The sequence below is a fragment of the Amblyomma mixtum genome, chromosome 6 (genome assembly GCF_055824585.1).
Source record: "Amblyomma mixtum isolate Tamu chromosome 6, ASM5582458v1, whole genome shotgun sequence".
In the NCBI taxonomy this organism is placed as follows: domain Eukaryota; kingdom Metazoa; phylum Arthropoda; class Arachnida; order Ixodida; family Ixodidae; genus Amblyomma; species Amblyomma mixtum.
In genome coordinates this window covers 147,862,526-147,886,971 of record NC_143017.1, presented here as the reverse complement: position 1 = coordinate 147,886,971, position 24,446 = coordinate 147,862,526, and the positions used below count along the sequence as shown (strand labels likewise).

The 24,446-nt window shown below is 46.1% G+C and overlaps 2 protein-coding genes across 4 annotated transcripts in view; both read right to left on the bottom strand.

The window, feature by feature from the left end:
• LOC149340723 (sodium-coupled monocarboxylate transporter 2-like) overlaps window positions 1-1,240 on the bottom strand; it is a 91,587-nt gene extending 90,347 nt beyond the window's left edge. The window contains exon 1 of one of the 2 annotated variants that reach the window (XR_016283643.1): window positions 528-1,240. Coding sequence is in view for 1 of the 2 variants with exons in the window: in XM_089549564.1 (XP_089405690.1) it covers window positions 528-869 (342 nt within the window). In the remaining variant the exon portion in view is untranslated. The remainder of the gene's footprint in view (window positions 1-527) is intronic. The other variant, XM_089549564.1, reaches the window with a different exon arrangement.
• A 6,166-nt stretch (window positions 1,241-7,406) lies between these two features.
• Window positions 7,407-24,384, bottom strand: LOC149340722 (protein-L-histidine N-pros-methyltransferase CARNMT1). Of its 2 annotated transcripts, none has more exons than XM_089549562.1 (7): window positions 24,271-24,384; window positions 22,783-22,996; window positions 21,772-21,920; window positions 15,455-15,595; window positions 13,922-14,100; window positions 12,393-12,613; window positions 7,407-9,523 (listed from the first exon to the last, which is right to left on the bottom strand). In XM_089549562.1, exons 1-7 carry the CDS (start codon window positions 24,363-24,365, stop codon window positions 9,356-9,358), a joined length of 1,167 nt encoding a protein of 388 aa, XP_089405688.1. In that variant the 5' UTR covers window positions 24,366-24,384; the 3' UTR covers window positions 7,407-9,355. The 2 variants fall into 2 exon arrangements, with proteins under 2 accessions (XP_089405688.1, XP_089405689.1); XM_089549563.1 differs by having other exon boundaries at window positions 24,140-24,366.
• Between the last annotated feature and the right edge of the window lie 62 nt (window positions 24,385-24,446).

The window sequence follows — 24,446 nt, the reverse complement described above, 5'->3', positions numbered from 1 at the left end:
ACGCGTTGCAATTACCGACGCCTGTGTCTTCATTCTTCCTTCTTTTTGCAGCTTACTATATTGCTGTATTGGCCCCTCGTTTAGATCGCTCGTTTCAGATAGGTTGTGCAATGATCGATACCAGGAAGAGAGGAGTGCGTTCATTATAGAATAGGTGGACGTATTGATTATTTCCCGCTTCGTTTCTTAATCCTGATTACGTTGAAGCTTAATACGCTAGCACGAAGTTCCGGTTGAACTCATACAGATAGAGTTCACTCTCAATAACTATTCTGCTCGGAGCTATGGATTAAAATTGCGGTGAAGTGACCACAACAGCAAGCGAGTTCATACAAATAGTAGCCGAGGATTAACACGGTTAACAGTCGCGCAGCGTTGAAGCAGTGACATAGAGCATAAATATTCGTCGACGTTAGCGCGCGGATCACACTTGCAAGTACGACACGAGACTAAATCAAATTAAGATCAGATCGATGAAAAAAAAAAAAAAGAGCAACACAGGAAAATAGCGATCAAAGCCTGCTTACCGCATTGACGCTTGTCATTTGGAGGTTGTAGAGGACCGGCAGAAAAAGTTCGGCGGCAATCACATTGGAGAGGGCCAGGCCGAAGATGGCAACCCAAAACTGAGTTCCCTTGTAGTACATTTCTGACGGATAGCCAAGCACCGTGGTGGCTGACTGGAAGCTCGCCATCAACGACATGGCCACGGGAAAAACACCCAGCTCCCGGTTGCCCATCAGAAACGTTTTGTTCGACATTATACGCCGATCGCGGATGGCGAAGTAGATGCCGATGCCCGACGAAACGCACAGCATCAGGCACATCACGGTGTAGTCCGTCGCCGTAAACTGCGGCACGTCATCCATTCTCGGACAGGTTTTTCTTCGCACTGAGGCCGAAAACGGACACCTAACTTGGCAGTGTGGACGAAAGCGGCGAGTCCGAACAGGTCGCGGACATCGGAGTCAGAAATGTCAATGAACTTACTAAGATTCGCCAAGATGACCACCTTCACCGGCTTCTCCACTCGAAAACGGCTGGCAAAACCGGATCGGCGATGTAAATCTGCTGTCAGTATCGATTCGGTTTCAAACACCGGACATAGGGACGTGCGCAGATTGTAGCGGCGAAAGAAGCGAAATGCAACCTGAGGCGACGGTAAGCGTCGCGCCGGTTGAACTTCGAGTGGCGCGTGTGGCGGGTGGCTTCTGCTCGTTCCGAATCAAGATGCTGCAGCTTTGGCTTGAACGTGTCTTGTACCGACGTTGACTTCTTCATTTTCCAATGGTTTCGGAACTGAGATATATTTCAACTAAATATTTACTACTCAATTAGCAGTAACAAAAACTGTAATAAATTTATATTTGAGTGTTTATTAATTTATTACATGGTTTTACACTTAAACAGTTCTTATATATAACATGTGTATATTAGACGAAAGTTTCGCTTTCGGTTCTAGCCGCCATCGCGCTGTCGTCTGCTTCAGTGTGCCATCTGTTATGAACAGACCTTTCCACAAATTCCGCCGCGCCACCAAACGGCCGCGCAAAGCACTCTGGGAAAACGGAGCGCCGCGGCGCCGCGCTCGCGTCTTTTCGTTCCGTCTCTCCGACTGCGCGCCTGATCACCGGAAAGCCTTCCTCTGCCATCTCGTTGCCATCGCTGTTTCTTATACCTGTGCTACACGGGAACGTTCGAATGACATTCGAAAACTGTAATGACATTCGGACTCGACGGACGCGCGCGGTGCTACACGAAACCTTCCAAGCGCATTCGAAAGCCTCAGCTCGTTTTCAGTGTACAACGATGACGACGGCGGTGGTCACACTGCTCCGACAACGACACTATCACGGTCAACAGCAGCATGTGATTATAGTTAAATATCTAGTTTACTATAATATGATTGCAGTGGGACAGGTTTTTCAGGCCAACGACACCGACGAATCCGATCAGCGGACGGTCAGCCTTGTCGGCGGCTGAGCGAAAGCACGGTGATGAGGCGGCGGTGCAAATATGTTCGCGCTTCTAAATGAGCGAAACGAACGGCCATATTTCACATGTGCACACCTGAACAGTCACCAGCGATAACCGCTTGCCAAATTAATTTCAGTCGACGACGACTCCCTTCCTTTCCGCGACCACTAGGCCTAGTGGGTCCGTGGAATATGATCTGTGATTGCGGCGGTTGTGATGAGCGAATCACTAGCTTTAGCGAATGAAAATGGTCACCGAGTGTAGTTTTGGCAATAGTGACCTGAAATTAATTGTTGCTTAGATCGCTGGGCACGCATATGATGAACGTGAAACGCCGGTGTGACCCAGACTGCCGAGCCGTGCTTTACGGCCAGCAGCAGTCGTCGCCGTCGCTAGCTTGTGGATGACAAATTAGGCAGTTTCAGTTAAAGCGAACGGTCGCCAAACATACTTCTGGATAAAGTAGTTTAAAATAAAGTACTGGTCACGTCGGAGGAAGCCGGGACAAAAAACGAGAAGCGCTGGTCCTGCGCGATGTCAACAGCCGCTTCCCACACATTATCGCACTGCGTAAACAAGCACGGCTACAGCCGGTAAAAAAGAAAACAGGTTGATTAATAGAACTAAAGCGCCGATTGCGTTTTATGTCATAAAAACGAGTACTAACTGTTCGTACACACCGATGTAAACAACAGTATGAGTGCAGTTGTCCTCATCGGCGCACTCCTGGGGAAATTTCATGCTGACGCGGTAAATGTTCACTGCTGTAATATATAATCTTCAAGCACTCCCTTAGACAGAACACGAGCTATTTGCTAAACATGATACAGTTGGTTGACACAGTAAGCGTGACACAGTCGGATGTTGCGTTCCGCGGCCACGGATCACCAGCCGAGCACCAGCAGACGCAGACCGGCGTTCTCCCAATGCATGTATACACAGAGCCCTCGCCGCTCATGTGCCCATGGTGGTGGTGAATAACTTTATTCATAAAAGCCCCCCCCCCCAAAAAAAACAAAAAAAAACGAAAATTATGCAGCAGCATTGCGGGCGGCCTTCAGGCTGCCGGTTGTGGCGTCCTGGCCGTACCTAGTCGCGACGCCCTCTGCCCCGGTCACCAGCCGAAGTTGGAGATTCGCATGTGCCCATTGCTCTGCGTAATCACAGCAGGCGTCCGTTTCGCATACACTCGGTGTGGAAAGATCGTGGAGAGACGATCCATGTATCCCATGCGCCCGCTCGTGTTGAAATGCGTACCATATATTTTGTGGTGTTTCGAAGGCTTCCACAGGGTAAATCGCCCTTGCGAGCCTTGCCAATTTATCCTGCGCACCCATTCTAGCTTCAGCTTCTTGTCCTTGGGGAATACGTGGTATGAAATGTTGATGTCCTTTCTTGTGTTGTTACTACAGCCGGGCACGCAGCACCTTTGACCGCCACCGCGATTCTAATCTGCAGACATGTCGAATGTCTAAAAAAATCCCCACATAATTGCAGAAAGACTAAGAGATAACCACCACAGCACTGCGCTGCAACATTTACAACGCGAACGAGAAGACGCACAACGCCTGAACACGGCGGCACAACACAGCAACACGCTTGACAGCAGACGACGCGGGCGGCGACCGCTCCTTTCTCCCATCATGCTTTGCGCGGATCCGCTAGGGGATGGCGCGGCGCTGCAATTTGTGGAAAGGTCTACTGCATCAAGTAAAGCAGTTCCTTTTAACAAAATATAGTGGAACATAATATCAAATGGATCAGAAAGAGCTAATTCAAATGATTAATCACTGGCTGCTGTCATTAACTACACAGCAATAAATACATTTTCAGGACGTCCTCTGGGCTTTCATTTGATATTGCGTCATCCTGTAGACGTACTGGACAGGTACTCAGGTGGTCCTTTCGTCCAGCCTCAGATATTCCCCACACGATCGCAAAATACGCTTTAGAGAACCTTCATGGTGCCTTTCCACGACATTAAACTGACCACCACACGTCAAATCATGGAACTGAAATTGTGAAAAGACATTTTTTTTTTTTTTGTCGCTTCGACCGTTAACTGGGTTCTGCCCAACAAACCTTGATTGCAATTCTTTTTTGTTGTTGCCAGAGGTCCACTGTACTTTACCGATGAATAGAAAAAAATTTGACGGTCGATTTGCGTAGTTAGGCCAAATGCGAATTAAGTGCGCTAGCATCTCGGTTTTCATTTCGGTTCCGGTGTTCGAATTCATTGTTCACGGACGGAAGTTTTTCGTATAGCGATGACGGGTTAATGCTCATATATGCGGAATTTCTCATTCTTTACTTTATATTCATAGATCCCTGGGAGTCCGCAGATTCTTGTACAGTGGTGCAACGGTTAAGCGATGTGATGCCAAGTGCTGCCGTCGGTGCACCTTGTGAGACCCAGGTTGCTCTTCCCGAGCAACCTCTCGCGACCAGTCATTAACTGAACTGCCACCTGCCTCGGCACACAAACCTAGCAGGTTGCCCACAATCCGGTGGGCTGGCTGCCACAGGCTTCAGACAAACAAACACAAAACAATCTAAATGTGGGGAATGGCCACTATAAGTGCTAGTACTAAAAAATACTCATTACAGTGTCCTCAGCTTGAGCATGCAGAGCAGCGTTCTAAAATTTAGTGTAAGGAGAAAAATACTTCAAATGGAGCCTAACCCCTTTTTACACGGCAAATAGCCCATATTTCTTTCAAATTATGACTTTGAATTGTGTCATTTTATTCCGTCTTTCTGTAGTCATGCTTCATAAATTTATTTCCCACTAGGCCTGCAAATCTATGTGAGATTTAGTCAGGTGCGCGAGACAGCATTGCTCTTGGAACGCAACTTATATATGTCAAGCAAGGTTTATTGGATGTTAGTGCCATATTTGACAAATATTCATCCTTAAAATACAGAAGAAGGTTCAGACTTGGGACTTCTTTCCGGACGTTAGCTCATTTTGCACGCAAAATACATGAAGGATGTCCAGTACAAATTGTCATCCGGACTACAAGAGCACATCCTCAGGACATGCGAAGTTATCAGAGCACGGCTTGGGAATCAGTCATACATATTAACACCACAGTGTGGTAGAAATATTAAAGTATTTAAGGAGTAATGTAATATCTAAATCATAAGGTTACTGGAAATCAGCAAACAATGCTGCTTGTCATAGCAAGGTGCAAAGATGCAGAAGGCCAGGTCATAGGATCCTTATCATACAGGTTTTGCTGTTCCTTACTGGCAATCACAAGCAAAAGTGGCATTTAGACATAATGATCTATCGACCGACACTAGAATACTGCCTGGCACCTGTGCAATCAACTAGTGCAAATGCTGGTATGCAGCCTTTAAAGACCATCTCAAGCTAACAAGCACAACACTTACAATGAGGATGGCCCACCATCGAAATGCTTTCAATAGGCTTCTCAACTGACTTAAAAGCAAGCATTTTTATTGGCTCATGCAGTGCCTCTGCAACCTATTGGACCAGCTACAAGTAACTGAACAAGAACAAATCTGTCAAGCACGAAAGAGAGAAAACCAGGATATGCAACACATGTTTTGATTAGCCTGCAAAGAAACCATGCTAAGTCAAAATAATCCACAGTGTAATGCTCAAATGGCTGGTTTATGTTTTATGAGGGTTTAATGTCCCAAAGTGACTCAGGCTATTACAGATGCCATAGTGAAAGGCTCCAGAAATTTTGACCACCTGGGGTTCTTTAACATCCACTGACAACACACAGTATTTAGAATTAAATGCTCAAATGCTGTTATGCACCTTGCATGGTGCGCTAACTGAGACAAATGCCAGAAGTCTCTGGCTCAGGCGTTGTACTGTGAGTAGCTTTAATTTAGAGAGAAAAGGGTACTTACTGTGATGTTGCACAATATTCCTCAGGATAGTGTTCGAGATGCTGATTATGCCTAATGAAATTTAATAATTTACTTAAAACAAAATTGCACTCACAAGAAAACACTACTACGTAGTTCTAGTTTTCGATGACGTGCTTCTTGAGCACTTTTCTGTCAACTTCATACAAATCAAGTGAGCTTCGAGGTAAGTTTCTTAAGCAATGCTTTTATCAGAAGGTTTGATCTATTGAGAAAGTTTTATACAGCAGAATGCTCCCACGTGAACACAAGCATCGAACTCTATGTTTTTTCGCTTTCAGTGAAGACAAATAATTAGGGGTGTGCGAATATCAAATTCTTCGAATACGAATCGAATACGAATACTTGGCTCCAAATATCAAATCGAATATCGAATAATCAAGGACAGATGCATTTAACCACTACAAAACATTTATTTGAGCACCGAAGAACATCACAGTTCAACTATCGATGATTAAATGAACACAAAAGGTGTGTGTGGCTGCACAAAAAGTATCAGTCTCGAACATTATTCTTAGAAGAGTGGAAATATCAGAGAAGATGGCTGGTACACAGCATTGATTAAGGCTAGCTTGCCATCAGCACGAACGCGCGTTGCTGGGATGAACATGAAAGGTTGTCGTGAAGGAAAACCCGCTGCTCCAAATGGTCAGGCAGAAGTAGTTCCCTTCTAGCTGAAACGACTCCTCCAGCCACAGAAAATGCCCTCTCACTTGGCACTGAACTGGCACGTATTGCGAGGTACTTCGTGCACAGCTCTGACTATACCAGCTTCGCAGGTATAGCCACAAAGAAGCTCACCAGCGCAGTCAGCTACGGCATGGCCCTTGGAGGAAGGAATGCGCATTGCTCTGGGCGCCGCCTTGTTGTTATGTCTGTCAATAGGGCTTGCGGACCGAAATGAACGCCGGTGCTCACATTGAATATTCGGCTAGATACGAATATTCGAGACAACACGAATACTTGGATTTCGAATCGAATTCGAATACTAAAAATATAATATTCGAATTATATTCGAAAATTTCGAATATTCGCACACCCCTACAAATAATGACTCGAGTATGAAGGAGCTGAATGGCAGCAGAACAAAAATCAAGTCAACACTAGATAATGGTGCCACTTAATTCACACAAACAGGTGGTGCCTGATGGCATAAAACAAAAGCTTCTCACACAACACTTTCCCAACTGCATGGAGGTGTTGTCTTTTTTGTTACCAGATGCATATCTAATCAGCGCAAGGCTCAAGACATGCAACACTTTTGTCATGCAAGTGTGTGGTGTGAAAGGATGGTAGTCAATCTCATGGATTCTTTAGTTGTGCTATCATTCCTCTCTCAGAGCCAGGTACATTCAGCAAAAAATTAAGAGAAACAGATGTGCTTTTTTACTATATAGCAAAAAAAAAAGCCTAATTGTTAGTATTGCGTCACTTGGTACCACAATGACAGTACTTCATAGTTATTGACTTATCACATCGAAAAGATGCTATAGTACTGAGCAACAAGAGAATGCAAAGATTACTCAAATTCACATCACCACATTTTTATTAAATTGACAGAGTTCTTGTTAAGTGCTGATAAGTTATGTTCAGGCTTACAGAGATCTGATAGAGAAACCACAAAATATAAGCACCATGATGGCAGCTTTTAAATAGCTGGCTTATGCTACAGAACATGGCATAATTGTAGAATTAGGTCTGATCCCATATCAGACATCTTAGTTAAGTGACTTAACACAGACAGTGGTCTAGTTAATATAGATCTGTAATGACAGTCATTAACTGCATTTTCGTGCATGGATTGAATTAACCAGCAACAAACAGTGTTACAGGCAATGACCAAGTGAAATTTCAATGCTGCAATTTTTTACTAAGCTACCAGAGACGAAACAGCTCGTCACACACAGCTTTCACTACATAACCTAAGAAAATATCACAATCTACTACAATGCTCTATCTGTTGATAATGGATCAAACAATGCTGTTAAGACAAGACTGCAATATACTTACAGTAAAGAAGTAAAAATAAATCTGCATTAATAAATGGGCGCACCACAAACCGGCATTGCTAAGATAATGGCTGGCATCATATATATAACCAAAGGAGCTCTGCAACCCTGAGTATGTCCTCATGAAATCTAATGTGACCTGTAGCTAAGGGAACAATGCCACTTACAATAACTGGCTTTTCCATTCTGTGTGCACCACACCAGGGGTGCATCACTCCCAGGCACAAATTCTTTGCAAGTTGCACAGCACAATCTGTTCATTACAACAAGAACTGAACAGTTTAAACTTGCACAAAATCTAAAGTATGTGTTGCTTATGCACAATCTTGGTGCATTAGCTCCATCTTGCAACACACTGCACGCGGACAAGTTTTTTTTTTTTACATTTATATCTTTTCTGGCAGAGGCGTCAGCCTGGGCCGCATTTAAAGGCAAGGACCGCCAGAGAGAAAATGCAGGAAGCTCATACACTGATGAATGCTAGTAGAGATGCTAGAGATGAATGGTACTCCCATTTTTTGCAAGCAAACCATAAATACACATCCAAGACAAGCAGCTTCACAGCAGCTATGCTTTGCAGAACAATGTGGTAAAAACACAGGGCCTCTTTTCTTATTTATAGAAACTTTCCTCACAAAGAATAGGTTGGGGCAACCAAAAAGGAAATGAAAATAATAAGCCGCTGCCTGCACCAAAACTTTCCTCACAGTGAGAACATCATCTCTATGCTGTCAAAGGCTACGAAGCATCAACATGTACAAATGCTGTGAAGCCTCATTAATTCAAACAACCGCTACACTTGTGCTTCCGTCCGAAGGCAAATTACATCTGTTTAACTGCGTACTTTGGCATTAGCTAGAGTTAAATTAAACAAATCTTTTGCATGATGACTGCAGTCCCATCATCAGCATGTATAATGGATACGAACCCTTTTTTTTTCCCCCAGCGACAGCCTGAGCAAGTAAACAATTTGTGCACATCTCAACAAACATGAAATGCACTTGCCTTTAAGACAGGCAAAAAAATACAGCAAGCTTGTACTGCATGTGAAATTTTAGTATCTTTCTCTTTTGGAAGAAAACAGAAATGAACCAGCTGCTTTCACTTACACCCACTGTTTATGTTATAAGAGCCCTGTGCTGGCCCTCAAGGAGCCCAACACACAAGCTCAGCAAGTTAACTAGCACAGCACCTGTGGTTATACATTCTTAAGAGCGCCTTGAATTTGTCCGATGTCGATAACAGCTATTTCACTCACAAATAATGCTCAAATCCAAACAAGTTCTGCATCAAATGCTGGCATTTACTTTGCATTTTTTTTTTCTGCCAACCCCTTTCTTCATGCACAAATTTACAGACAGACGTGTTGATCAAAAGTAGAAATAAGTTTTCAATCAACCAATGTGTTCCTAAATGTACAACAAGTGCTTGTGTTCACTGTTCAGATGGCCGGAGTTGCTGAATCAGGAATCAACACCGTCACTGTCATCAACCTCATTGTGAAATGCATCGCTCATAGCATCAGGCTGCTGTGGCGATTTCTGACACACAAAGAAAACACTACGGTACTCGTACCGCATCATCGAACGTGGATTTTGGGTGTATGGCGTTGCAAGCCCCGTTTCTTCTTTCTGAAAAAAAAAGACAAACAAAACAGAGAGTAAGAGAGCAAAAAAAAAATTTGAGTCACTGAGAAAAACACAGGTGGATTGAGGTGAGCGACAAGGTGTAAGCTCTATCGTGCAAGCTGCATTTGGCTATATCGCGCCAAAATACATGCCCTTTCAAAAAGCATGCAAGCAAAGCAACCTTTGCAGTGCATGTAACTATTAAAAAAAAAGCCAAATTTTGTCGAGCCACAGCACCAAAGGTAATCGCGTTTTCAAAATTCTAAACACTGATATGACTATTACTCATGACCGGCTACAATTCTCTAATTCTCTACAATTCTCTACTTACAACCAGGTACCTAACTCTACTGGTTAACAAGTTAATTATTAAAACTAGTTAACCAGTTTACTATTTAAAGGGACACTGAGGAGAGCACTATTAATATTTTTTTTATAGTAAAATCCGATAGTTCGGCATTTCATGGCTTTGTTGCCACTTGGCCGGCAGCAAAAGATGCATTTATTTCTAAGAAATTTGGATTCGAAGTTGAAAAAGTTTTTCCCGCCGCTCTGATTCAAATTTGGGATTCGTCTATGACGACAGAGGACTAAGAGACGTGAAACATGAAGTGCACATGACGTAACGCAGACTCCGTGATTTCTGGCTGCCAGCAGTACGGCCTAGCAGCAGCCGAAAAGAAAGCTACCGCCGGCCGCACGTTGAAGGCATCTATTGGCTATTGCGGCCGTCGCTACAGTCGCTTCGATTACGTTTGCACTGGCGTTTTGCCAGCGTTACGATGGATCTCGTTCTCGAAGTCGTCAACGAAGTTCTCGCAAATAGACACCTTTAGCATACCGTGTACCTTGTTACCGCTAGCGGAATACCGGGAGCCCGCCTACCGCCGGAAAACAGGCGCTGATTTGTCCCGATGCTTCAGGCGCGCGCGTAGCTGCCAGGCACGTGGCGCCATCTGGCGACGTCAAGGAGATTTGCGCATGCATTGGCTGCGCCTCAGTGATTTGTGGATTCTCGGGTCCTAGAGTTGCTAGAACATTGGTTCTAGCAACACTGCTTTGTCCTATGACATCGTCACGCTTGTACTTGCGAGTTTGGCCTGTGGCGGCGATACCTGTATTTTGGTTCTTGCTCTTTTCTACGTTACAAGAGCTTTGTTGTCAGTATGAGTGGCGTTTTTGTAATCAGGAGCTGGTATTCTGTCGATACAAGCCAACTTCAATTTCTCCTCAGTGTCCCTTTAAGATGATTCACCACATTTCTGTAGTCCGCCAACATTGTTAATACTATGTTCAAAAAGCCATATACTTACCTAAAAAAAACCTATTTCTGAGAATTATTGAAAGTCTTCCCTGAAATACCTGTGCATAGTGTCTGTGTGTGTATATATATATATATACGCACGCACGCACGCACGCACGCGCACACACACACACACACACACACACACACACACGCACACACACACACACAGAGAGAGAGATAAGGCAACGAAAGCAATGACCATGAATAAAAGTGGGATAGAAAGCAGTAATACACCTGATGCGTGTATAATCAGATCAATCCTGAAAAACAGGTGCCAGGGTGTCTACGTAAAGGGTTTTTGTAAAGCCCACATTCATTAACCGTCAGTGCACGTTAAAGAACCCCAGGTGGTCGAAATTTCCGGAGCCCTCCACTACGGCGTCTCTCATAGCCTTAGTCGCTTTGGGACGTTAAACCCCATGAACCGAACATTCATTAACCGGTTACACATTCATGACACACCACACTCTTGAAGAAAAACACATGCGAGTGTTCATTTTTGAACCTGACTTGGCAGTAAAAGTAGCTGAAAAAAACTACAGGACCCACGCAGCATGAAACCACCAACTCTCCCAGGAATCAGGCATTTAGCATAAAGCCGAGAGGTAACTTCATGCACAAGATAATCATAAATACAAATATACTCTGAACCCTTCAACCTGGGGAAGCACTCATTCTGCAGAGAGAAAAAAAAAATGTTTCTTTGTCAGCCACGCAGTTCTGCAAACTTACACAGCTGAAAATATGTTGCAGTGAGCAGGGAACAAGAAGAAAAGAGTGCTTTGGTTCGAAATAAACTGCAGCATATTCATTTTTTTAGGCTGGCAACATTGGTCACCAATCAACTCAATCGCCCGCTATAAAAAGAGGCCACGAAAATCATTGCCACCATCACTGACCGACATAGAGCAGTGCAGTAGTTTTTACAGCGGCAGCTGGTGCCTGGTCCTGCATTTCGTGTCACAGCAGTAGTAGTAGTAGTAGCACAACAGTAGCTGGCATAATTGGTGGGCAGTTACCACTGGAACCATCCGGAGGGTGGAAGGAAGGTATGGTGAAAGTGTAAGAAGGTGCAACTGGTGGGATCCACTCAGAGGGCAGTTACCCTGGAAGGAGGAGGAGGGTATGGTGAGATTTTGTAGGAATGTGTAACCAAAGGGTGGCTACCACGGGAACCATCCAGAGGGTGGCTACCATGGAAAGAGGAGGGAAAGTATGGTGAGAGTGGAGGAATGTAGCACGGTCCATCTGTGGCAGTTCCTGAGTAACACGCTGCCCAAGGAGAGAGTCTTCGGGGGCGATGTGCAACAAGAATGGCGGAATGGAGAGGAAAGCTACTCAAAAAAGGAGCATGGAAAAACTGCGCTCTAGAACTATACAGATATGAAGTCACTCTCATATTCTCTACCTCAACATATAGCGAAATAGCAATACCTTAACAGCTGTTGCTGAATCTCGCGTTACAGAGCGGTAACTGTCCTGTCACTTTATTGTAGTCCACTCAGCAGCATGCTGTTTCCCTCCCCAATTTCTGCGACAACCTTTTGTTCAAGAAAAACAACTGACCAGAAAGACAAAACCCATAGCAAGGATAATGTGTCGGATGTCTTCATAACTGGGCTCGATGGAGTCCTCATTGGGCAAGTCTGCGTAGTGGTAGAGCAGAGGGCCCAGGTTGATCCAGAGGCCCCCCGGCCGCAGGATGCGTGCTATCGTCTCTATGTACAGCACAACGTTGGGTGCCGTGTCCAGGAAAAAGCATGTGGCCACGCAGTCCCACTGTTCCACTGCAGAGGTACATAAAAAAACAGCCTTTGTTCATCCCAACAACAAGGTCAATGACAACTCTTAGCATGATGTGACTGTTTTTCTTTTTTTTTGCGTTCAAAAGCCAAAGCTTACCCCTATGTTTTGAAATGTTCACTGTGATGAAGAGTTCTGGCTAATTTTGACAATGCTCTCATCTTCAACATGTGTCAAAATCTCAGGAAACGGGTGGCCTTGCGTTTCCCCTCAGATCAAGAATGACTTATGGTCACCAGGAACTAGACCCATGAACTTGTGTTCAGTGACTGAGCGTTAGAGATGTAACAGTGGACGCAGTGCATGCTGTGTCCACTGCCTTACTATGCCTTACTGCCAGTGCTAAGCCTTGCTGCAGCTGTTACATTAAAGGTGCACTGAAGAGGAATCTGAACTTGTCTTTTTGCCGCGGGAACTCGATCTACACGTTCCTAGCATTCTTATCAACTGCGACTTATACTTATTGCCTTGTGTGGCCGATTTCCCTAATTAAATCGAATTAACGTACAGCTCCCGCCTTTATTTTTTGAATTCTCCCTCGTACGGTGGGCAGAGTCGACCAACGCGTGAAGTGCCTTTCAGCCAGCTCCGTGGCGGCTTTGCTTTCGATTTATTTTGTTTTTTAAGTTTCCATGAATAAATAGTTTCATTTGCAGATAATATAGCCGCAAAACAAGCCCGCAGAAATAAAAATACGCGCGGACTATTTGCTACTACGGACTACTGCATATTACTCCGCCGATGGCAGAGCGGCAAGCCGCCACGGGACTGGGTGAAAGGCACTCCACGCGTTGGTCGACTCCGCCCACCGTACGAGGAAGAATTAAAAAAAAAAAGGCGGGAGCCGGATGTTAATTCGATTTAATTACAGAAATCGGCCACACAGGGCAATAACTCGCAGCTTCTAAGAAAGCTCGGAACGTGTAGATCGAGTTCCCGCGGCAAAAAGACAAGTTTAGATTCCTCTTCAGTGCACCTTACATTAAGGCATAGCACAGGTTATAAGCATCTGTAGACCGAAAGAATGCGCAACTTAATTGTGACAGAGTATATAAGTAATATATAAACACTAATACATGTAACAGAGGCTAATGGCAAGCCATAGTGTACATATGGGTGCAACAATAAATAATTCTCTGAAGTCCCTCATGAAAAAAAAAAAGGGAAAAAAAAATGAACACCTCTCCTAAGAAGAGTGAACCAAGGCTAAGATGCTGCATTGTGCAATGGTGACCCAAACTGCTAGGAGTGGTTTATGGAGATTACAGCCACAGCAATGAACGTATACGCACATTGTGAGCTGTACACCTCCACAAAGTTGCCAGCTGCCATAGAAAATTGTGCCTCGGGGGGGACGTCGGTGGGGTTGGCATCAGGGAAGTGGGCCACCCTGATCTGATCGGCCGAGGTCATGTGGTTGTAGTACTGGTGCACCCATGGGTACACGCTGTAAAGGTTGGTGCCCTTGCATCTGGAAGTGCCCAACAACGAGAGAGGTAAGGGGAGAGAAGAGCTGTACAGCAATAAAACTAGTTACTTGACAATCAAAACAGATAAGAAGAATGGATGAATTTCGGGCTGACATAAGGAAAGCAGCAATTTATCCATGCTTTGTTTTGCACTCTCCTCAAAAAAATAAACAGCCAGTCCTTTTGTGAATATCACAGCAACAGTGAAATAATATACTGCATAGCACTATTAATACCTAACAATATGAAATGCAATAGTACTAATTTCTCAACTTTGCAGTGAAATAATGACTCATATTACCAAGCACAGAAAGACACTAGAAAAGGTAAAGAATAAAACATGACCTCTACATTTTTCGTCATTTGACACAAGGGCTTTGCCCAAGCAGACCATGTTTATCAAAATGAAACTGCAGTGCAGCAGAGGACGAAAGGCACAGCAATAGAGAAGTACAGCATCAGCATGTCTTTCGTCTTTTGCTGCACTACAGTTTCTTACAGAACCATACACCAACAAGCCCAACAAGCCAAGCTGATGAATGTTTATTGGCGCATGAAGTCGAGGTAATTGGTTTTCCATGACTACAAGATAAGTGAGAAAAAATTGGAGGGCACACTTAAGCTCCACCTTAGGGGTATGATGCGATAGCGCAATGGGTTAATTCCCACATATGGAGAAGGTCATTCTCTACTTTACATTCATACATCAGTGGTAGTCCTCATACCCCTCCTGGAGTAGTGGTGCAGCGGTTAGGCAATGTGACACTGCCCTGCGATGGCAGATGCTCCCAGCAGTGAGCCTTTTGCGGCCCAGGTTGCTCTTCCCGGGCGACCAATCATTAATTTAACTTCCTCCAGCCACGGTGGGCAGTCTGCTCACTATCCGGAGGGCAGGTCGTGATGACGTTGCAATTAAGGTCACGTGACCTAGGTAGCCCAGCTTTCTTATAGGTTGCTCTCTGGGCACCACCTGCCTGAGTCATGCTCACAGTTTTTTGCTCACAACGCCGACAATGCCAAAGCCGGACTTTCTGCATAACGGGGCCTTTCACACTACTGCGCTAAAATTAGACGTACCAAAGACTTAAATAAGCGCTCATGTTGTCTATTCTCTTCTACATCCTGTTTCTTACACAAGTTTTGTACAAAATGCTGACTTCAACAGTGATGCAATGCTCCTTTTGGCTAAACACAAGATACTAGCCACAGGCCTGGCTACATCTTTCATGCACTATGCATTGCATCAGAGGTGTTCTAGTCAATAACAGCCGTTATCAATGCACTGTGCCATTCACACCTGAACAAGACCATAGAGCTAGCCTGCATTGCATAAAACCAGCCTTGGGAAGTACGTACCGGTTGAGGATGAAGTTGGAGGCAAACAGCATGAAAAGGCTGAATTCATTGCCCTGGCAAACAAAACCTTGCCGAGCAATCTCATAGGCCAGCCTTCCTAGCCCAGCTCCAGGCACTAGAATGTGGACATTACCTGGCTCTCTGAAAGCCATGGCAAAAGAGAGAAAAGAGAACATGCAACTTATGAAGCACTGCCTTGTTTCACACCCAGACTCCAAATGCCCCCTCTTTTTGTTCTTTAGTTTACAGCTCACGCAGAGCTTTATCTTGTGCATACAGCTAGCAGGAAAAAAATTAACCTTGTCACGGATTTTAAGTCACTGTGTCAGATATAAAATCTCAATCACTCAACTAAAGTGAGTTAACAGAACAGTGCAAAACAAAGAAAAAGACAGCCAACAGAGGCTGCCAGGTTTGAGGTGCAGCCCTCATGTCGGTGTATTCTAACCGTTTACTTGGCTTCACTGACAGGCAGGCGTCATACCTAAACCCCAGCAGCCATGTCAAAACTTAATTTCTTTTCCTCCATCTAAAAGCTCAAATGCTGCAAGCAAGTGCAAATGCAACTTCTAACTTAAGTGGCACAGAACAAGTTACTAGTCACTAGCCGCTCCACCACTGTATAAATGCAAGATGGACAGTTTATTAAAGGGACACTGAGGAGAGCTCGATTAATATTTTTTTACAGCAAAATCCGATAGTTCGGCATTTCATGGCTTTGTTGCCACTTGGCCGGCAGCAAAAGATGCATTTATTTCTAAGAAATTTGGATTCGAAGTTGAAAAAGTTTTTCCCGCCGCTCTGATTCAAACTTGGGATTCTCCTATGACGACACAGGACTAAGTGACGTGAAACATGACGTGCACATGACGTAACGCAGACTCCATGATTTCTGGCGGCCATGCAGTGAGGCCCAGCAGCAGCCGAAAAGAAAGCTACCTCCGGCCGCACGTTGAAGGCATCTATCGGCTATTGCGGCCGTCGCTTCGTTTACATTTGCACCGGCGTTTTGCCAGCGTTACAATGGATCCCGCTCTCGAAGTCATCAACGAAGTTCTCGCAAATAGACACCTTTAGCATACCGTGTACCTTGTTACCGTTAGCGGAATACCGGGAGCCCCCATACTACCCTACCCATACCGCTGTGAGCAGGCGCTGATTGGTCCCGGCGCTGCAGGAGCGCGCGTAGCTGTCGGGTACGTGGCGCCATCTGGTGACGTCAAGGAGATTTGCGCATGCATTTGCTGCGCCTCAGTGATTCGTGGCTTCTCGTGTCCTAGTGCTGCTAGAACTATTGGTTCTGTCATGTCTGGCATCCAAGAACTGGGCGGCGTAGACGTAGCATCGAAGGAACGTTTATTCCTGCTACTTGGCAGGAAGCCAACAGGTTACATACTGAGCGCGGTGGGCCCGTGCGAGCGGTCTTTTAAAGCCAGCACGGGCTACCCGATAAGAGATAGCCGGGCAGTGAGCATGCGCAGACAGTACGCGATAACACGAGTGCTTGGTTTCGCGCGCACACAACATCTCCTTCCTCCTAATGAGCACAAAGTACTTTTGCTACATTATACAATGCAACTAATGCTATGGCTGATATCTGTCAGGAGGTCGCCGGTCCCTCTGTGGATAGCGTCGCTCCCCTGGAGGGTCGGTCGTTGCCGCAGGGGCCGCAGCTGGAAGTGGCTCGTTGGCGCTCTCAGGATCCCCGAAATCTGGAATAAAATCTTCCATGATGCTCTGCTTTGAGCTGTCGATGCTGAGCAGTAGCTGGTCTTGATGACGACGCCAAATGAGCACCCCACGATTCGTCTTAACTCGAACCTTGAATGAAACGGGGCCAGACTGCTGAATGATAGTGCCAGGGACCCATTTCTCAGGACCTCTGTAATTCCTCACGAGGACCTCATCGTTGATGTTGAAAAGTCGCTCACGTGCCTTGCGTCGCACCATATCGGAGAGCTGTTGCTGAGCCACTCTTCCCCCGACAGAAGGCTTGACTGCGTCGAGTCTCGTGCGCAGTCGTCTACCTATGAAAAGGTTTGCTGGAGTTTCTCTTGTAGTCGCATGCGGCGTGTTGCGGTACGTCATCAGGAACGTCTGTAAGGTTGCCTGCAAGGAGTCTTGGGGTCGTCCTTTCCGCAACGCAGATTTCATTGTCTGTACAAATCTCTCCGCAAGGCCATTCGTGCTTGGATGGTACGCTGCACTCACGATATGACGACCACCGAAGCCTTTGACGAAGCTCTTGAATTCTTCGGAAACGAACTGTGGTCCGTTGTCGGTCACGATGGTCTCGGGTACGCCAAAACGCGAGAACAGGTCTTGGAGACACTGAATTGTGTGGTACGCCGTAGTCTTCTGCATGACATAAACTTCCGGCCATTTTGAGTGTGCGTCCACAGCAACAAGGAACATTTTGTCTTTCATGGGTCCAGCAAAGTCCAAGTGAACTCTTTGCCACGGCGAAGTCGGCCATGACCATGGATGAAGCGGAGCCGGTGCTGGTTCGTTCCGTTGCTGTTGACACTCTTCACATTTCTTCACGTGTTGCTCTAGGTCCGCGTCGATACCAGGCCACCAGACGTAGCTCCTCGCGAGTTCTTTGCATCTTACGATACCGGGATGACCCTGATGAAGTTCCTCAAGCAAGAAGGCTCGGTGTTTTGGAGGCACGACTACTCTCATGCCGTACATTAAACACCCTTGATGAACTGTGAGCTCCAAACGCTTGTCGAAGAAAAGTTTCAACTCCTTCTCAGCGACATGCGACGGCCAGCCAGCACTTGTGAAGTTCAGTACCTTGCTTAGTAAAGGATCACGCCTCGTTTCACGAGCGATGTCTTGGCCTGTGACAGGCAGCGTTTCCAAACGAAGCGAATAAAAAGTTTCGCTTTCTTCTGCCGATTGCTTTTCGCTGCTGTCGAGCGGCAAGCGCGATAAACAGTCTGCTTCCGCATTATCGGTAGATTTCTTGAATTCAAGAGCATAGTTGTAGGCTGACAGCGTCAGCGCCCAACGCTGCATGCGGGCAGCTGCCATCGCGGGAATGCCTGTTTTCGGGCCGAAAATTGTTTGCAGTGGTTTATGGTCAGTCACAAGCGTGAAGAACCTTCCGTAGACGTAGAAGTGAAACTTCTTTACGCCGAATACGAGGGCAAGGGCTTCTTTCTCGATCTGACTGTAGTTCTTTTCGGCACTTGACAATGTGCGGGATGCGTAGGCAACCGGTCGAACTGATCCATTGATCATTTTCTGCGAAAGAACTGCGCCTATGCCGTACTGAGATGCGTCGCAGGCAAGTTGAAGCGGTCGCTTCGGATCATAATGGGCAAGAACTGGAGGGGAAGCCATAGCTGCTTTTATCTCCGTGAAAGCAAGCTGGCATGACGCATCCCACGTCCACTCTGTTGTTTGCTTTAGCAGCCTGTACAACGGCTGTGCCAAAGTCGACAGACGCTGAACAAACTTGCCGTAATAATTGACCATCCCAAGGAATGACTGCAGTTGCTGCTTGTCTTTTGGAGCAGGCGCATTAAGCAGTGCCAATACCTTTTCAGGCGATGCGCAAACACCCTCGGCGTTGATGACGTGGCCCAGATAACGGAGCTCTCGTTGAAAGAACGAGCACTTATCGCGCCGGATGCGCACACCGCGTTCCTGCAATCTTGACAAGACGGCTTCCAAGTTATGGAAATGCTCTTGCTTGGTCTTGCCTGTGACCAGGATGTCGTCAAGGTAGCAACTGACTCCTTCCAAACCTTTCAGCATGTTGTCCATAATTCTTTGAAATATGCTTGGGGCGGACGAAATGCCGAAAGCCAGACGGTTCATAGTATACAATCCCTTATGCGTGTTTATCGTCAGTAGTTTCCGGGAGCTTTCCGCCATAACTACCTGCTGGTAGGCCCTACTCAAGTCGATCTTCGAAAATTCCTCTCCTCCTGCAAGCGCTGCTAGAAGGTCATCTATCCGAGGTAGCGGGTACCGGTCTGCTTCCAGACAGGGATTGACGGTGGTTTTATAATCGCCACACAGCCGGAGGCTTCCATCCCTCTTCACTACCGGTACCAAGGGCGTTGCGTATTCGCTTGTAGCAACAGGCGTTATGATGCCCAGCTTCTCCATTTTCACAAGTTCCGCTTCTACTGCACCTTGCAGAGCAAAGGGAACGCTTCTTGCCTTTACAAACTTCGGCTGTGACCCTTCGCGAAGGACAAGCTCGGCCTGCTCTTCCGTGATGGTACCTAGCTCATCCTTGAAAAGTTCGGAATGGCTGTCTAGCATGGCTTCCAGCTTTTCTTGCCAGTGCTTTGACATTTCTCGAGAGAGACCAAGGTGATTAAAAAAAACTAGGTTCTTCCAATCCAGACGAATATCTTGCAACCATTCTCTGCCGAGGAGTGCCGGTCCTGTAGTGTCCACGACGTACAGGGGAAGCTCCACGCTCTGGTCGTTGTGGTGCACGACGACTTTCGCCAGACCCTTCGGTTTTATCATACCCCCAGTATACGTGCGCAGCTTTAACGATGCTGGCTGAAGTCGCTTACGTGGAAACAGCCTCTGGAATTCGCGCCATGATATGACGGATACGGCTGCGCCGGTGTCAAGCTCCATCGTCAGTTGGACACCGTCAACGTTCACGGGTACAGTAAATGGGTCTGCGTTGACTGATTTAAGTGGGACAGACGACTCGTTTCGGACGGACGTGAGCATCTTCACACGTTTCCGGGGCTTTGCCTCCCTAGCTTTCTTTCCTTTCCTGCAGGCGCGTTGAATATGCCCTTTTCGGTTACAATTATAACATGTATCGCCGATATGAGGGCATGCTTCGCTAGAATGATTGGGTGACCCGCAACGGAAGCAGCTTGGCGACATCACAGACTGCTTTTCGCCTCGAACCTTATTCACTTCGTACGCCGGGGATGCGCTGTTATGCGTGAACGCCGCGCTTTTAGTTGCAGTTTCCATGGCAAGAGCTTTATCTACGGCCTTCTGGAAGGTTAGCTTCTTGTCTTCTGTGAATAATACACGCTGAATGTCCTCGCGGAGCAGGCCGCAAACGAAACAGTCCCGGAGCGCTTCATCCAAGAAACTTCCAAATTCGCAACTCTGCACCAGCCTTCGAAGTTCCGCGACAAATTCTGTAATGGACTCACCGCTTCGCTGTGACCGCTTGTAAAATTTCGCACGCTCTGCTATGACGGACGACTGCGGCGCCAGGTGATCGCTCAGGAGTTTCAGAAGACTGTCAAACTCTCGTGACGACGGTGCGTCCGGTGCCGTCAGCGACTTGAGCAGCGCATAGGTCTTCGCGCCGATGAGACTTAGGAAAGCAGGAACCTTCTTTGCTACTGGAACATCATTGACCAAAAGATAGGCTTTCAACCTTTCCTCGTACGAGCGCCACTCACTCGTGGTCTCGTCGAAAGGTTCAATGTGGCCGATGTGACTCATGACTCACTTGGAAGTTTCGGCTGCCGTGATGCCAGTTTCAGGAATTTCACCGCAGGGAAATCTTCGTGGCGGGAAGCTTTTACACAGAGGCCAGGTTCTTCACACTGCGAATTCCGTACGGCGGTCATCCCATCCTCGTCGCCAATATGTCATGTCTGGCATCCAAGAACTGGGCGGCGTAGACGTAGCATCGAAGGAACGTTTATTCCTGCTACTTGGCAGGAAGCCAACAGGTTACATACTGAGCGCGGTGGGCCCGTGCGAGCGGTCTTTTAAAGCCAGCACGGGCTACCCGATAAGAGATAGCCGGGCAGTGAGCATGCGCAGACAGTACGCGATAACACGAGTGCTTGGTTTCGCGCGCACACAACAGGTTCTAGCAACACTGTTTTGTCCTATGACGTCATGAAGCTTGTACTTGCGAGTTTGGCCTGTGGCGGCGATACCTGTATTTTGGTTCTTGCTCTTTTCTATGTTACAAGAGCTTTGTTGTCAGTATGAATGGCGTTTTTGTAATCAGGAGCTGGTATTCTGTCGATGCAAGTCAACTTCAATTTCTCCTCAGTGTCCCTTTAAGCCTGCATTAAGCCCTTAACAACAAATTCCTGAACTCTGGTATAAAGCTTACACAGCATTTATCAGAAATTAGCAACCAAATTAATCAAGTTGAGAAATAACTGTGCTTAAAAATAACTACTGCATGCCAGCTAGCTACACAAAATATGCTGTTTGGAGGGAGGATCTGCACAACCTCTGCTGTGTAACAAAAATACTTAATGACAGTACTACAAGATACTCCCTTCCTCAAGTGAGCATGCGGCCCTGCACCTGACACGTTTTTTGCTTCCTCGTTTTCAACTCACACTTCGTCTATCGGATAATATTCTGCAATAGCATCCAGAATTGGCTGAAAGCATGCTTTCCGTTCCTCAGCCCCCTCAGAGCTCCACTCCCGAACAAACTGCTTCAGGACACCTTGAACTTTGTCCATGTCCAACGAGGTCGCTTGAACCTGCACAGAACACAAAGTACGGTCGGTACTGATGTGACAGACAGGTAACCGATAATCTCTGAGGGTAACACGCGAATTTATCGTGAAGGGAAAAAAAGCTGGGGTCGGCAGAGAGACAGATGGGCAGATGAGATTAGGAGATTTACTAAGATAGAGTAGCCAGGGCTGGCACAGGACAGGGCAATTGGGGATCAATGAGAAAGGTCGTTGTCCTTTATTGTACCTAACCAGAGATGACTTCACACTGTGCATGCATCCACTCTGAGATCCCTCGACGATTCGATGCAATGTGGACACCTGATGCAGTTGCTCAGATTTACAACTATGCAACATTCAAGAGGAATTAAATTGCTACCATATACATTACTTCTCAATTCAAATTTCACTGCCGTGGGGCTTTGCCACGCGAGAACAGGCTGCAAAAGTAAATGCAACACAGTTTGCAAATCTACACGCACAACCTAACAAAACTTGGAAGGCCTGTAAACAGCAGGGTATTGGCTCATTTAATTATCACCAACCAATTATCAAAGCAACTACGTGGATACCAAGGGAAGGTAAACATAGCAGGGCTGGCTGAAAGCCAAACGGAGAGATGAGTTAAAGTAGTTGGTCGGGATAGGGTGGCCATGGCTGGCATAGGAAACAGAAAAATGGAGAGAACTGCGAGAGGCCTGCGTTGTGCAGTCGATGCATTCTGACTATGGATGATGAAGAAATTACGAAAGCTAACATCCACTGCACAGTGTGTAAGTCAAGTTGCATCATGTCACTGTGCCCCATTTACTTTTAGTGCTTGTGACACAAGCATGTTTATTTCATTCGGCAATTCCAAGATGTGTGCGAAAATAATTCACCTGACCTGATTTGTCGGCTTTACGTCATCAGAGTGGTCGGCGTTCTCAAACATATGCGCTATGTTGGCCACCACCAATTTGAGGACCTCATAATTGTGGTCAATAGCCACCCGGACTTCGTCCAGGTGTTGCCTGTAACTCCTGAGCATGAGCTGGTGGGAGGACGGTAGGCTGGACACATACTTGACCACCTTGCACAGTCGTCGGAGGGAGTAAGTCCTGCAGGAAACATCAAATGTCCATTTCATTTGTTCATAAAGTGTGCATCTGATCACGAATGCTTATGGAACACTAGCAGCAGCAAAAAAAGTTAAATCTCTTCATGGCATGTTTCGTTGAATAGAGATGAGTGCATATGTGCTGACTGCATCATCTGATTTTTGGATGCATGCATTAGTTGTCTAATTAATTTTTCTAGGCTCCTATGCTCAATAAGGATTTATACTTGGTAGTACCTAGCTATATTTTGATGAGGAAAGCAGTCGCCTTGTGGTAACTTCTGTGGTTTTTCCAAAGATTTAAAAAGCCTAGTTGTCAGTGCAAAGAAATTAACAATGTTTACCGGCGATCTACATTCGTGACATGCTGCAACAACCGCAGCAGTGACATAAACTATGTTCTCTATATTTCAAACAGGAATGCAGTCATGAGTATCAGTGAGCTGTTTAATGTGTTTCAAGTCTACTTTAGTTCCGAGTGCATGCACGTCCTCTAATCTTTATAAAGATTAAGGCGGCCTCTGCTTCAGGGTCAGCTTAAAAAAGAAAAAAGTGCAATGGCTGTGACATAGCACATGGCACTCCACTTGGATGCATTAGCCCTCTTTCGCGTCCGACTGAAGAATCCCCCATGTAAGTTACACAGGCTCTCCATACCAGAAGAGTCGGTCTCGGCACGAGCTACACATCAGAGCAGAACAAAATTCAAATATGACTGCATGATAACGTCAGCTATCCTGCGTTTGTAAACCCGCCGCTTTTCGAGCTGACTCTCACCCGGACAAAACATTTCACTTTCGACTTTTTGACAACGGTTGTGACAATAAGCACTTTTCACTGCCCCACCAAAACGACTACGCGACCATTTTAAAACTTTTCAAAAGCCTCAAGGAAAGGCTGCCAAGCTTACTTTGTCGTAGAACAAACGAAGCAGCAAGCTTTTGGGCTGAACAGTGCTGAGCCGCGCAAACAGTTCCACTTTCGGAGCCAATTACAAATAAGACCTCTTTCAGATTTTCCTCCTTTGATGCCACAATCATCCGCAACAAAGAGAAAAAGAAAGACCTTGTTTTATTTGCCTGTGTAGCATTTACATGGATGGCAGCTCATTCAACGATATTTAAACCGCATCATTTGTGCTCACCAACAGAACCAAAGGAGCGCCGGTTTTACGACCCGATCAGGATGTGGCAACAGTGTCATGTAACTTTATTCGTGCGACATTTCTGCAACCGCGCTACAAGTACACACAAAGGGGCTTTTCTGAAGCTTTACCTATAAGACCTAAAAGCGTTCACAATTCTTTGAAAGTGCTTTCGTTCCTCGGGATCGTCCACCACACTCGCACAGCCACTACCGCCGTCGGCCATCTTTCCCCCACCGCTGTTATTTCACCGTGGCCAGCACCAGCAGGTAAACAATAAACCAGAATAAACGACACAACAAATTAA